Source organism: Pipistrellus hanaki, assembly GCF_964339955.1.
Source record: "Pipistrellus hanaki genome assembly, chromosome: 19".
Taxonomy (NCBI): Eukaryota; Metazoa; Chordata; class Mammalia; order Chiroptera; family Vespertilionidae; genus Pipistrellus; species Pipistrellus hanaki.
In genome coordinates, this window is record NC_140521.1 from 23,529,668 (window position 1) to 23,544,716 (window position 15,049).

The following is a 15,049-nucleotide window of genomic DNA, read 5'->3' on the forward strand; positions in this document are numbered from 1 at the left end:
AGCTTGGCATTAACTTACATTGCTCGGTGTGCAGACTGCAGAGGACAGAAATACACAGTAGCCGGGCAGCTGGAAATATGACACAGCGCTCAAAAGCATGTTGGGGTGGACATAGGGATAAGGTTTGGTCTGATGGAATAACTGAGTGCACACCCTCCCCTGGGCACTGACCTTTAGTCCACTTCACAACCCACATTCCCTTTCGCTGAGACCACATTCCACTGGCTGAGACCAGTATCCTTCCCCTTGGGCCTTCCTCGGGCCCCGCCCAGAGAATCTCCGCCTGGAAAAGCTGCCGAGAGTCCTTTATTTTTATTTTTATTTTTAAGTTTTACTTATTACTTTATTTTTATTTTTTTCTGAACCCAGAAAAAGACAGATGCTCATATATATTATTAGCTACAACTGTGCCAGGCCCCATTTTAAGTGCTTCTCATGTTTTGTTTTGTTTTTCCAATAACTTATATGCACTATTATTAAAACCCACTTTTCAGGCAAGAAACAGGCAGGTTAAATGCATCTAAGATCACAATGACAGTTAAATGGCAGAGACTCAGGATTTGAACATTCTGGCTCCTGAGAAAACACCATTTACAGTACCTGCCCTCTGAAATAATTCCAACATTACCACACTAGACCCCTAATTTTCCACTTATTATTCTCATAGCCCCCAGTTTTATGTGCAAATAACATATATCCATGCTACAAAAACTATGTGACATGTTCACTCTTAATGGAGTTGTGCTAGAACTACCTACTTACTGTTATCTAGAAGTTACTAGAGCAATAACAGATCCATAAACTTTAAAACTACATCCCTCCTAAGCCCCAGTTAAATAATAATCTACTTATTATGAGACCAGTGTTTCTGATCTTTTCCCCTCCAAGACCTAGCAATTATCATTTTATGTGCCTCAGGCATGAAACAGCTCTGGCCACCAACACAGGCATCGAGCTAGGATGATCTTAGGGCTGTACATCTGCTTTGCCCCTGGTTGATATAAGAGCAACACCACCCATCAGGTGCCACCTAGAGGCTCAGCCCATCTGGGCTCCCGGATGACCTAATACATTTATAACTCTTACCCTTTTGGTCTTGAGTGGTCCTCCTTCGGAGACCCTAATAGATGTGAGATTTATCCCAATAGTGGAGTTGGTTGCAATGAGGGGCTAAATTATACTGGAAGCGTTTCAGTATACGACATTACAGTGTTTGCTTTTTTTTTTTAGGATACCTTTCCATTGGTTTCCTCTTACTCGCCTCTCCCTTTCTTTTCTTCACAAAGACTGTGGGTCCTCAGGGCAGGAGCTGTGTCTTATTCCTGCCTGTTCCCCCCACGGCTGTGAGCTCAGTAAGTGTCAGCTGGAGAAACAGAATGTGCAGGGAATGCAGCCCTTTCTCAGGGTGAAGAGCAGACCCCGTGAGACCGAAGCGCTTACGTGTGGAGAGGATTGATGTCATTGCTGGATGGCTTCCGGCCTTTGGAAAGCCTGGTACTGAGTTACAGAGCATCACGTGATTGAGAGGGGGCCAAGGGCTTAAGTGAAACAATTTACAACAGCTGCAGACACACACGCACACACACACACACACAAACACGCATATGCCAACCACACACACACAGCCACACACCCCCAACCACACACACACACACACACAGTCACACACCCCAACCACACACCCACACATACCCCAACCACACACCCACACATACCTCAACCACACACACACACACACACCCCCAACCACACACACACACACACACCCCCAACCACACACACACACACACACCCCCAACCACACACACACACACACACCCCCAACCACACACACACACACACACACCCCCAACCACACACACACACACACACCCCCAACCACACACACACACGCATATGCCAACCACACACACACACAGTCACACACCCCCAACCACACACACACACATACCCCAACCACACACACACACACACACCCCCAACCACACACACACACACACACACCCCCAACCACACACACACACACACACACCCAACCACACACACACACACACACACCCAACCACACACACACACACACACACACCCAACCACACACACACACACACACCCCCAACCACACACACACACACACACACACACACCCAACCACACACACACACACACACACACCCCCAACCACACACACACACAGCCACACACCCCCAACCACACCCACACACACACCCCCAACCACACACACACACACACCCCCAACCACACACACACACACACGCACACACACACACACAAACACGCATATGCCAACCACACACACACACACACACACAGTCACACACCCCCAACCACACACACACCCCCAACCACACACCCACACATACCCCAACCACACACACACCCCCAACCACACACACACACACACACACACACACACACACACACACACGCGCGCGCGCGCGCCAATCACACAAAGAAGTGCAGCCCCTCCCCTCGGGCGGTCCAGCCCGGGCTCATGGAGACCCGCCCCGCCTCCTGCCTCCCTGAGCCCCTGCGGAGCCGGCGTGGAGAATGGGAAGTGGCAGCTGGAAAGGAGGAGGGGGGGAGAGGGGGAGGGGAGAGGGGAGAGGAAGGGAACTAAACACTACATCTGCGGCCAGACGAGCTCCGAGCTCCGCAGATCCCCCCGCAGGCCCCTGTGGGCCCGAACCCCAGTCCGCCCACCGCTCCCCCGCAGCTCAGCTCGGAGCCTCCGCCCGGCCCGCTGCTCCAGGCTGTCCTCTCCCCCCATCGCCCGCCACCGCCCCTTTCCCCCGGCTCCGCTCCTGGCCCTGCGCGCTCAGGAGGCCTGGACACAGGGGGTCCCCTCTGACAGCTCTCCTTGGCGACGGGGCGCTCACCCTGCATGCTGCCTGGTGACCCGCCTGAGCCGGGGTGACCGGAGCCAGAGACAGGGTGACAGGGGCCTGAGACGGGGTGACAGGAGCCTGAGATGGGGCGACCCAGCCTGAGACAGGGTGACCCAGCCTGAGATGGGGTGACAGGGGCCTGAGACGGGGTGACAGGAGCCTGAGACAGGGTGACCCAGCCTGAGACGGGGTGACCCAGCCTGAGATGGGGTGACAGGGGCCTGAGACGGGGTGACAGGGGCCTGAGACGGGGTGACAGGACCCTGAGACGGGGTGACCCAGCCTGAGATGGGGTGACAGGGGCCTGAGACGGGGTGACAGGAGCCTGAGACAGGGTGACCAGCCTGAGACAGGGTGACAGGAGCCTGAGATGGGGCGACCCAGCCTGAGACAGGGTGACCCAGCTTGAGATGGGGTGACAGGGGCCTGAGACGGGGTGACAGGAGCCTGAGACGGGGTGACCCAGCCTGAGATGGGGTGACAGGGGCCTGAGACAGGGTGACCCAGCCTGAGACGGGGTGACAGGAGCCTGAAACGGGTGACCCAGCCTGAGACAGGGTGACCCAGCCTGAGACGGGGTGACAGGAGCCTGAGACGGGGTGACCCAGCCTGAGAAGGGGTGACCCAGCCTGAGACAGGGTGACCCAGCCTGAGACGGGGTGACAGGAGCCTGAAAAGGGGTGACCCAGCCTGAGACGGGGTGACAGGAGCCTGAAACGGGGTGACCCAGCCTGAGACGGGGTAACCCAGCCTGAGACGGGGTAACCCAGCCTGAGATGGGGTGACAGGAGCCTGAAATGGGTGACCCAGCCTGAGACAGGGTGACAGGAGCCTGAGACGGGGTGACAGGAGCCTGAAATGGGTCACCCAGCCTGAGATGGGGTGACCCAGTCTGAGACAGGGTGACCCAGCCTGAGACAGGGTGACAGGAGCCTGAGACGGGGTGACCCAGCCTGAGATGGGGTGACAGGAGCCTGAGACGGGGTGACCCAGCCTGAGACGGGGTGACCCAGCCTGAGATGGGGTGACCCAGCCTGAGATGGGGTGACAGGAGCCTGAGACGGGGTGACAGGGGCCTGAGACGGGGTGACAGGGGCCTGAGACAGGGTGACCCAGCCTGAGACGGGGTGACCCAGCCTGAGATGGGGTGACAGGGGCCTGAGACGGGGTGACAGGGGCCTGAGACGGGGTGACCCAGCCTGAGACGGGGTGACCCAGCCTGAGACGGGGTGACCCAGCCTGAGCCGGGGTGACAGGAGCCTGTAACGGGGTGCTCGGCGGGAGGGGAACCAGTGAGGTGCCTGAATCCGGGGGAGGCCCAGCGCGGTGCTGAGGGGCAGGAGGACCCAGGTAACCCAGAAAGGGTTCGAGAGCCAAAGGTGGTGATGAGGAGGATGGCGATTCGTAAAAATAAAGATGATTTTTTTCTTTTGGGGACATCTAGACGCTGGTTTCCCCAGCTGGGAAAACAGACACGGGTGAAGCTCGTGCGAATGTGCGGAAGGAAGGACACCATTTCCCGCCTGGTTTACTAACCCCAGGGGAATAAAACAAAGGAAAGCCAAGCAATGCAGCCTCAGAATCGGGACTGAATTTTGTTTTACGTTTTTATTGACCCTATAGGGGTGACATTGGTTGATGAGGTCACGTAAGTTTTGGGTGTGCCATTGACAACACATCCTCTGATTGTGTGTTCACCACCCAGTCCAGTCTGCTTCCATCGCCGCTCATTACTCCCCGATTCTCTGGGTCAGTTACAGTCCACCTTCAATACAGACCTGAATTTTAGCCATTAACTTACCTCTCCAACCTCTTCAACTGGACTCTAAACTTTTGTAAGAACAAAACAAATTGATTTGTTCAAACAAATCAAATTGATTGTTTTGTAGTTTTACTTTTTCTTCTTCATTTCCAAGCTTTCTGAAAGAGCGGTTAATGAGTAGTGAAACAAATACATATGGAAAAGGAGGGGGAGAGGAATACCAGAACCATGAGCTAGAGGGCTTTATTTATTTTTATTTTTGTTAATAGTCACCTGAGGATATTTTTTTTTTTTTTTTTTAAAGAAAATAGAACCAGGGAGGGAGGCAGAGAGAGAGAAACATTGATGTGAGAGAGACACATGGAGATGAGAGAGACACGCTGCCTGGTTGCCTCCCCTACGTGGCCTGACCAAACGTAGTGTCCTTGATCAGAACCGAACCCAAGACCCTTCAGTCTGAAGGCTGACACCCTAACCACTAAGTAAGCCCAGCTAGATGACTTTATTTTTATTTATTTTATTTTTGGATATTAAATTTTTAAAAATATATTTATTGATTTTTCACAGAGAGGAAGGGAGAGGGATAGATTACTAGAAACATCGATGAGAGAGAATCATCGACCAGCTGCCTCCTGCACACCCCCTACTGGGGATATGCCTGCACCAAGGTACATGTCCTTGACCGGAATCGAACCTGGGACCTTTCAGTCCACAGACCGATGCTCTATCCACTGAGCCAAGCTGGTTTCGGCGGATGATAAATTTTTAATTATTAAAGTAAAATGCAAAAAATAAAAAAATAAAGTGAAATGCAGTCCTGTAAAGTGATAAAGTTGCATTTAACAGAAACTCATTTTTCACTCTGTATTCATTTACTAGGGCTTCCATTATAAAGAACCACAGACTGCGTAGATGGCTTTAGACAGATGTGTTCAAATCAGGCTCTGCTACCTGTCTGTGAAGTGGGGACAATGGTTACTTGGAAAAATGGGTGAGAAATAAACTAGATGTAGCCCAGTCGGTTGTTCAGTGGTTGAGTGTCCACCTATGAACCAGGAAGTGAAGGTTTGACTCCCGGTCCGGGCACAAGCCTGGGTTTGGGGCTCCCAGTGTGGGGCGTGCAGGATTCTCTCTCATCATTGAAGTTTCTTTTTTTTCATATATTTTATTGATCTTTTACAGAGAGGAAGAGGGATAGAGAGTTAGAAACATCGATGAGAGAGTAATATAGATCAGCTGCCTCTTGCACACCTTCTACTGGGGATGTGCCCACAACCGAGGTACATGCCCTTGACTGGAATCGAACCTGGGACCTTTCAATCCGCAGACCGACGCTCTATCCACTGAGCCAAACTGGTAGGGCTCATCATTGACGTTTTTCTCTCCCCCAAAGTACATAAATAAAAAAATTTTTAAATGTTTTTTTTTTTAAAGGAGTTAAGTTCACTTTAAAAGTGGGGGCGATGCCCTGGCCAGTGAGACTAAGCTGTTAGATCACATGTGTCAAACACAAGGCCCGCGGGCCAAATCCAGCCCGCCAGGCCTTGCAATGTGGCCCGCACCGCGCTGTCATCACTGCACTCCGCTGTCAGTTTATGACATTGTCAGTTTATGACTGTTCAGTAAACCATTCGGCCCGCGATTTAGGCTGGATTTTAGATTTTGGCCCCTTCTCTGATTGAGTTCGACACCCCTATGTTAGAGCATCAGCCCATGCACTAAAGGCCCCAGATTTGTTTCCCGGACAAGGGCATGTACCTGCACTGCAGGCTCACGCCCCATCACGGGTCAGATGTTTCTCTCTCTACACCACCCCGCCTTCTGCTCTCTGAAAAGCAATGGGGAAAGTATCCTCAGGTGAGGATTAACAGCAGCAGGAAAAGGGGGTGTGAGCCCAGGTTTGGGGTTCCATCCCCAGTCGCGGGGTGTGCAGAAAGGAGGTGATTGATGTTTCTCTTTCACTATTGTTTCTATCTATCTGTAACAATCAATAAAAATATATTTTTAAAAAATAAATAAAATCAGTCAATAAATAAAGGGGGGTCTGCAAAAAGTTAAAACAGGGAAACAAAGTCTTTTTCCCCTTCCTTATTCCTATTCTTGCAATTCTCCTCAGGGTAGATTCTAAAGCCATTATGTGTACTCACTGTGCGTTTCCTTCTTTCCTTATGAGGCTGTAAGGATATAACTCAAATTTAAAATTCCTTCCCTATAAAATGGAGTGGTGCTCAGCACTTAGTCATTAGTACTTCATAATTAAAATGCTACACAAATATGAGGTGTTATTCTCCTTAAAAGCAAGGCAAGGCCCAGACAAACACTGGGTTTTGAACCTTCTTTAGAACAGAGGTCTCTTGGGTCCTTAGAATCAGCCCAGGCTTGACTGCCTTGCTCCGCTGGGAGTGCTCCCATCGTCACCTTGCCATCAGCGGGGAGGGAGGTGGAGCCCCTGCCTGACGCGCCTTGATCTGTCCCACAGGTGATCACGTACTCCGGCCATCATGTCTACGATAACTTGACTGAGGAACAGAAGGGCCGAGTGGCCTTTGCGTCCAATTTCCTGGCAGGAGATGCTTCCCTGCAGATCGAGTCTCTGAAGCCCCGAGATGAGGGCCTGTACACGTGCAAGGTGAAGAATTCGGGGCACTACGTGTGGAGCCACGTCGTCTTAAAAGTCCTAGGTAAGGTAGAGTGCCAACGCAAATGCCTACCTTTTACTAATGAAGTCTGGGCAGGGACAGCCAAAGGCATCGTTGTACAAAACGTCTTTTTCCACATTCTTTTTAAGATTGAATTTATTGGGGTGACATTGGTTAATAAAACTATATGGGTTTCAGGTGTACAGTTCTATAATACACTAGAGGCCCAGTGCACGAAATTGGTGCATGTGGGGTGGGGAGGTGTCCCTCAGCCCAGCCTGCACCCTCTCCAATCTGGGACCCCTCGAGGATGTTCAACTGCCCGTTTAGGCCCGATCCTACTGGAATGGGGTCTAAACGAGCAGTTGGACATCCCTCTCACAATCCAGGACTGCTGGCTCCCAACTGCTCGCCTGCCTGCCTTCCTGATTGCCCCGAACCACTTCTGCCTGCCAGCCTGATCACCCCTAACCACTCCCATGCCAGCCTGATTGATGTTTAACTGCTCCGTTTGTCCCCAACTTCCCTCTTCTGCCGGCCTGGTCACCCCTAACTGCCCTTCCCTGCAGGCTTGATAGCCCCCAACTGCCCTCCCTTGCAGGCCTGGTCCCTCCCAACTGCCCTCCCTTGCTGGCCATCTTGTGTCCACATAGGGGCAGGATCATTGACTACATGGGGGCAGCCATATTGTGTGTTGGAGTGATGGTCAATTTGCATATTACTCTTTTATTAGATAGGATTAACTGTATATTGTATTGTGTGTTTACCAAATGAGACGTTCAGTATTTTGGAGTATACATTCTGATGTCACCTACTCCAGTTCCCTGGGAAGAAGTATATTCTGTATTTTAACTACAATGAAAGAAGAAAAAATAATCACAATTTTCTATGGTAGCCCTTTAAAAAATTAAATATTCTCTAATATTTGAATGATATCCTTATATATATTTTTTTATTTTTTAAAATATATTTTATTGATTTTTTTACAGAGAGGAAGAGAGAGGTACAGAGAGTTAGAAACATCGATGAGAGAGAAACATCGACCAGCTGCCTCTTGCACATCCCCTATTGGAGATGTGCCCGCAACCAATGTACATGCCCTTGACCGGAATCGAACCCGGGACCCTTCAGTCCGCAGGCCGACGCTCTATCCACTGAGCCAAACCGGTTTTGGCTCCTTATATTTAACTTAAATCTCTCAGATGATTTAAATCCATTTGTGTGTTTTTTTAAATATATTTTTATTGTTCATATTATTACAAATGTTCCTTCCCCCCCACCCCCCCTTCATTGCTCTCCTCCACCAGGTTCCCATCCCACCCTCTGCCTTTTCCCCACCCCCCCTTGTCCTCATCCATAGGTGCACAGTTTATGTTCAGTCTCTTCCCACATTCCCCTCTCCCCTTTTCCCTGAGAATCGTCAGTTCCCTCCCCTTCCATACCTCTAATTCTATTATATTCACCAGTTAATATTGTTCATCAGATTTTTTTTAATTTCCTTGTTTTTTAGATTCACTTGTTGATAGTTACGTATTTGTTGTTCATAATTTTTATCTTTATTTACTTTCTCTTCTGAAAAAACCCCCTTCAGCAATTCATATAATTCTGGTTTGGTGGTGATGAACTCCTTTAGCTTTTTTTTATTAGTGAAGCTCTTTATCTGGCCTTCAATTCTGAGTGATAGCTTTCCTGGGTAGATTATCTTTGGCTGTAGGTTCTTACTATTCATCACCTTGAATATTTCTTGCCATTCCCATCTGGCCTGCATGGTTTCTGTTGAGGAATCAGCTGACAATCGTATAGGTGCTCCTTTATAGGTAACTACCTGCTTTGCTCTTGCTGCTTTTAATATTCTCTTTTGTCTTTTGCTCTTGGAATTTTAATTATGATTTGTCTTGGTGTGGTCCTCTTTGGATTCCTTTTGTTTGGAGTTCTGTGCGCTTCCTGGACTTGTAAGTCTAATTCTTTCACCAGGTGGGGGAAGTTTTCTGTCACTATTTCTTTCAGTATGTTTTTGATATCTTGCTCTCTCTCATCTTCTGGGAGCCCCATAATTCTGATGTTGGTTTGATTGAAGTTGTCCCAGAGGTTTCTTACATTATCTTCAATTTTCTGGATTCTCTTGCCTTCTTGCTTCTGCGGAGGAGTGTCTTCTGGCTCTTTATGTTCCAAATCTTTGACTTGATTCTTGCGATCTTCCATTTTGTTTTTAGGACTCTGTATAATATTTTTTATTTCAGACAATGTATTCTTTATTTCTTGTTGATCCCTTATCATTTCTCATTGATTCCTTATTAATTCTAGTTGATCCCTTTTCATATCCTCATAGGTCTTATCGACCTTTTCTAGGAAATTCTTAAAAAACCTTATAAGCATAGATTTGAACTCTATATCCAGTCGCTTTTTGTCCTCCATTTCTTTCGTTTGTGATCTATTTCATTGTCGCATTTTCGCAGCTTCCCTGATGGGGCGGAGTTTCATGGTGGAGCCTACAACCTTGGCTTCCATCAGCCCAGCCCTATGTGGCTCCTGAGTCTCAGGGTCTTTCAGTACTCGCTGCAAGCACCTCTGAGAGAAAGGTGCCCTCGATTTTCTCCTGCTACCAAACAGTCTAGGCTCTCCCCCAATGAGCCCGGAACTGGGGTTCAGTTCAGTTGGAAGTGGGATTGGAAGTGGCATTCAGAGTAGTCTGGAGCCCCAGTCTCCTTCCGGCCAGGGCAATCCCACGGCACAGCCAACCGTCCCTTCTCTGCGCGCAATGTGCGCGCCTCCGGGACCTCCTTTCGGGGTTCCGCCTTACAGCCCAGCTCCCTATGGATGAGCCTGGGTCCCCGGGGTCTGGCCTAGAACTGGGGTTCATAGCAGTCGAAACTGGGGCCCAGCACAGTCAGAGCGTTTATCTCCTTCGCCAGCCAGGCACTCAGCCTCCCTCCTCTCCGGCTCCGTCCTCTCCGCGCGCCGCGTGTCTCCGTACCTTGGGCTTTTACAGCTCCTCCGCGCTTCCTTCTGGTTTTCTCCTTGCTTCTCATTGTAGAATTTCCAGTCAGTCGACTTTCCTGTAGTTCTGGGTAATGTACATTTTATATTTTATTGAAATTGTTGTGTGCGGCTGTGGCTAGGTGTTTACCTGTGCAGCCATCTTGGATTCTCCCTGCTGTCGTTTTTTTTTTTTTTTAAAGGTCCCATTTGTGTGTTTTTTTAACAGCAGAAGCTACTAAGTACAACTTAATATCTTCCAAAGTAATGAACTCCTATCCTTCTCAGTGTTAGTAAAACCATACTCAGCTTTCCTAAAATTTCCAGTTAAATGTGTTTCTTCTTTGAGAATGATGTGGCTTTGGAGGCTGCTAATGAAAATCCCACCATTGGAGGCAGCTGGAGTGGTGTGAGCATGCAGGGGAAGAGCGGTGTGTTTCTGGAGGTGACGTAACACACGGCCCGGGAGTAGGTAACGGCTCTGGAATCCCACTCCAAAGTGAACCCTAAGGATGGCGGAGAACACTCACCAGGGGGCGGTTCTTCCTGCATCCGCTGTTGGGGGAGTTTGGAATCAGCACTTGGTTCTCTTTCTTGCAGTGAGACCATCGAAGCCCAAGTGCGAGCTGGAAGGGGAGCCGCGGGAGGGCGGTGAGCTGGCTCTGCAGTGTGAGTCGTCCTCGGGCACGGAGCCCATCGCGTATCACTGGCAGCGCGTCCCGGAGAAGGAGGGGCAGGAGGAGCGCCTGCCGCCCAGATCCAGGATCGGTAAGTCACCCTCCTCCCAGTCTGTGGAGACGACAGGACAGAACTGCCAGGAACTCCCAATTGGACAGCAATCACCAAGTGGCCTCAAATACACCGCATCTCTTTGAACTTCCATTTTCATCCATAAACTGGGGCTGTCTTTTCTGTTCTCAACTGGACCGTAAAGTGTAAGAGACATTAGAAAAAATGCACCAAATCAACCCACCATTTCTATCTCGGGCAGTGTCCCTTAAATGTTCACAGCTCTTTGTAACTTTTGAGGATTCGCTATCATTTAAAAGGATGTTTCCCCACGTCCCAAAGTGGGATCTATTCTGTCTTCCTCCTCAGTCTCACCAAACTGCCCTAGAGAATCGTAGGTAGACGATGTAATAAAATCATCAGCCTGCCTGAGGGAACCGCATCCTTTGTGCCTGCGCAGACCACAGCAGCCCGGGCCGCGTCCTGCTGCAGAACCTCACGGCGGCCTCCTCGGGGCTCTACCGGTGCACGGCGGACAACGAGGCGGGGAAGGAAAGCTGCGTGGTGCGAGTCACTGTGCAGTGTAGGTATCCGGAGGGGCGGGCTCCCTCTGCATGTGGTCCAAACATGTGAACAGGTGAAACGTGTTTAATCAAGAGAAAGAGTAACCGTTATTTCCAGGAGAACATGGCTGTCACCAAAATCGGCCCAGTAGTTGCAAGGACCATTCGGCAGTTGTATTAGCTCTTCCTTTACAATTACTGTGGATTTATCAGCTCCCTAAAGAAATGTGTTATATCTGGGAGGGGAACAAATGGAGATTTCCCTTATTCATGTAAACTTCCTGTACATAAGGGTAACTTCCGTTTTTAGAGCTTTTCCTGTGTCTGCAGTTTCTCAGAAATAGTCAGCTTAAAAGAATCTTCAAGTTAAAGAGGCATATTTTGGGGTGGCGCATTCTACTACCCTTCCACAGCGAGCGGGGCAGTCAGACGCCAAGGTCCGCAGGAACTCAGGAAGGCACAGCTCTGGGAACGCTCATCCTGTCCGGGGCTCAGGTCTTCTAGTTCCCGCATCTCCTAGTTCATGTTTCATTTCGCTTCTGCTTTCGTTTCTGAGAAAACAGACGTGCAGAGCATCGGCATGGTGGCAGGAGCAGTGACGGGCATGGTGGCCGGGGTCCTGCTGATCCTCCTCTTGGTGTGGCTGCTCGTCCGAAGGAAAGGCAAAAAGCGACACGAGGAAGAAGAGAGACCGAATGAAATCCGGTCAGTCTCCTCCAAGCTCTCCTCCTCCCCAGCTTCCTTCCTCAGGCCGTCCACAGCGCCCAGCAACATAAACGCCCGTTTCCTCTCCCGGGAACCTGTGTAACGGTTATTCTGTAAAGGGCAGGCACGGAGGGCCAGCCTAGGACAGGTCTGGCTTACCTTGCCTTTATAGCGAAACGGTCTCTCCTCCTCAGAGATGCAAGCGATCAACTCCACGTTACTTCTGATTCCCTCTGCTCAGCAGGGGCAGACAAACCACAGAAGGGTTTCCACAGACAAACCCCAATCAAGGGCCTGTGGTCCCTAGACCTTCTCAATGCCAGGGCACATTCTCCCAGAGTAAGAGCTGCTCTGACTAACAAAGCATGCATCTGCCTAAGCCATGCCCTCCCTGAGCCTCAGAGCGGCCGTCCTGGTCCCTACGTGGCTGCCTCCGGTGGTGCCGCCTGAGGTTTGCCGCCTAGGGGACGTATTGGGAAGCTTCTGAAGGGAGCGACCGCCGCGGGAATGATCACAGTCTTCCCAGTAAGACACTCACCTCCCTGTGCTTTCCCCTCAGAGAGGATGCCGAGGCCCCGAAAGCCCGCCTGGTGAAGCCCAGTTCCTCTTCTTCCGGCTCCCAGAGCTCCCGCTCCGGCTCTTCCTGCACGCGCTCCACAGCCAACAGCGCCTGCCGCAGCCAGCGGACACTGTCCCCGGAGGCAGTGCCCCGGCCAGGGCTGGCCAGCGGCACGTTCAGACTGGGGGGGCCAGAGGCCAGAGGCCCTGAACCAAAGAGAGGGCATCACGCTCCCCTGGCCAAGGCCCAAAGCACCGCCGGCCGGCTCCCCGGCCAGAGCCGGCCCCTCCAAACTGTCTAACTGCCCGGGACTCCGACTCCCAGGCTGCCCGGGAGTCAGCAGCTTAGGACTTTTCTAGTCACTGCAGTTCAGCCACCAGCCTCACAACCCCCCATGCGATTCCTAGGCGAGGTCACTCTTGGAGCAGGAGCATGGCGTGGAGCCGGTTCTAATGCGCCTTCTCCTTCCAGGACGCCAAGCAAGGGAAGGGATGTCAGCGGGCGTGTCCGCCGGGGCTTCGGACAGGCGTGGGGGAAGCGGGTCTAGTCTGGTCATCTGTGGACCAGACCTGTGGAGAGGAAGGGGAGGAAGGGGGAGGGAACCCACGTGAACTTCTCACTGAGATGTTTTGTATCAATACTTCAATTCGCGATTATCAAGAAGAAATGAGGTGTTCACAAATGTTCTACGCCTTTCTGCAAACCTACTGAATTACTGTGATTACCCAGAGTCCAGCAGAACCCACAGCCTTACTCCACACCTTTCCACGCCAGGGACTGGGATGTAGCTTCTGAGAAACTCCAAAAAAGGAAGTCTCTTCTAGTCTGTCTTGATCTCATTTACATAAGGTTTGGATATGAATTTCAAGAGGAACTGAAATAATGGGAGATGGAGAACAATTGAGTTTCTCCCACTCTATCCAGCACTAAGTTTCTTCTATTGGGCCATTAGAGCACTAAAAAGGAGTCCAAAATGTGAGACATGGGATTATGAAAACCTTTCGTCTCGATGGTCAGAGGGTCACTGACAAATACCAGAAATGTAAGCTGGAACAGTTGTGGGTTTTCCCTCCAATCAGAGGTCTCCACTACTTACCTGCTGGACTCTCTGGAACAAGGAAGCATTCACTATGTGTCACTAACAAGGCCCTTAGGACGAAGTCTTACGCGGGAGAGAGATCTTTGAGAGATGCTGAAAGACCATCTGGTGTCCAGTATAGTCTTTTGAGAACACACAAAACCAGAATTTCAAGACTGACTGGGTTAGAGGGAGATTAGGTCAATTTTTTTAATGCCACAGAATGGCATAAGGAAGTTTAGAATTGCACCAAACTTCGAGTTTCTCTGTTTGTTTCATCTTAAGAAAAGGGTGTGAACCTGGGACTTCTGACAACCCCAGGCTTTCGCTTATCAGAAAGATCAGGGAGTGCCAGTATTTCCTACTGGCACTGCAGGTATGCCAAAGTCATTCTGCCTGAGAAGCTGGGACAGAGCGAAGTCCAGTGTTTTATCAGCTCAGCCTCTAAGGAAATGGAGTCAATGTGAGGAAGAGATGGGAGGGATCTGTAGTGAGCGGCAAGAGTGGGGTGAATGCCTGTTGATACCTGTGGGCATCTTGGAAAGATGGGCAGGAATGATTCACCAGGACAGCTCTCAGAAGAGCTGATCCACGGGAGAAGGGAGGTCTGGATTTTAAAAATAAACAACAAAACCAAACGGCAGCCTCCAACACAATAACTTGCCCTTTTAATAGTGCAAATGTCAACAGATCACTGGCAAAGCAAAAGATTTCCTATTGAGAGGGCAGCAGAGGCTAAGAAAAGAAAGGCAGTGCTGAGGATGAGAGCACTGCTTCCAACCAGGTACTGAAAGGGAAAGGCTGCTCTGGAATTGGACCCCATTTCTCTGGTTTTTTATTTTCTACGTTTAATTCTTACAACAGTGTCCTCACATAGTGCAAATGCATACCTTCTAAAGCCCTTTGAAGAAATAGGGGTTTAGCCCGGCTGGCAGGGCTCAAGTTGTTGAGTGTCGACCCATGAACCAGGAGGTCATGGTTCGATTCCCTGTCGGGGTACATGCCCGGATTGTGGGCCTGATCCCCAGTGTGGCAGCAGATCAATGATTCTCATCTTGATGTTTCTATCTATCTCCCTTCCTCCCTGGAATCAATAAAAATATATTTAAAAAAAAAAAAAAAAAAAAGGAAA

The 15,049-nt window shown here is 50.2% G+C and overlaps 1 protein-coding gene across 1 annotated transcript in view; it reads left to right on the plus strand.

Moving 5' to 3' along the window:
* CLMP (CXADR like cell adhesion molecule) overlaps positions 1–15,049 on the plus strand; it is an 87,962-nt gene extending 72,913 nt beyond the window's left edge. Inside the window, exons 3-7 of the mRNA XM_084867342.1 lie at positions 7,148–7,349; positions 10,884–11,051; positions 11,473–11,595; positions 12,139–12,280; positions 12,840–15,049. Coding sequence (XP_084723468.1) covers positions 7,148–7,349; positions 10,884–11,051; positions 11,473–11,595; positions 12,139–12,280; positions 12,840–13,140 — 936 coding nt within the window. The 3' untranslated portion in view covers positions 13,141–15,049. The remainder of the gene's footprint in view (positions 1–7,147; positions 7,350–10,883; positions 11,052–11,472; positions 11,596–12,138; positions 12,281–12,839) is intronic.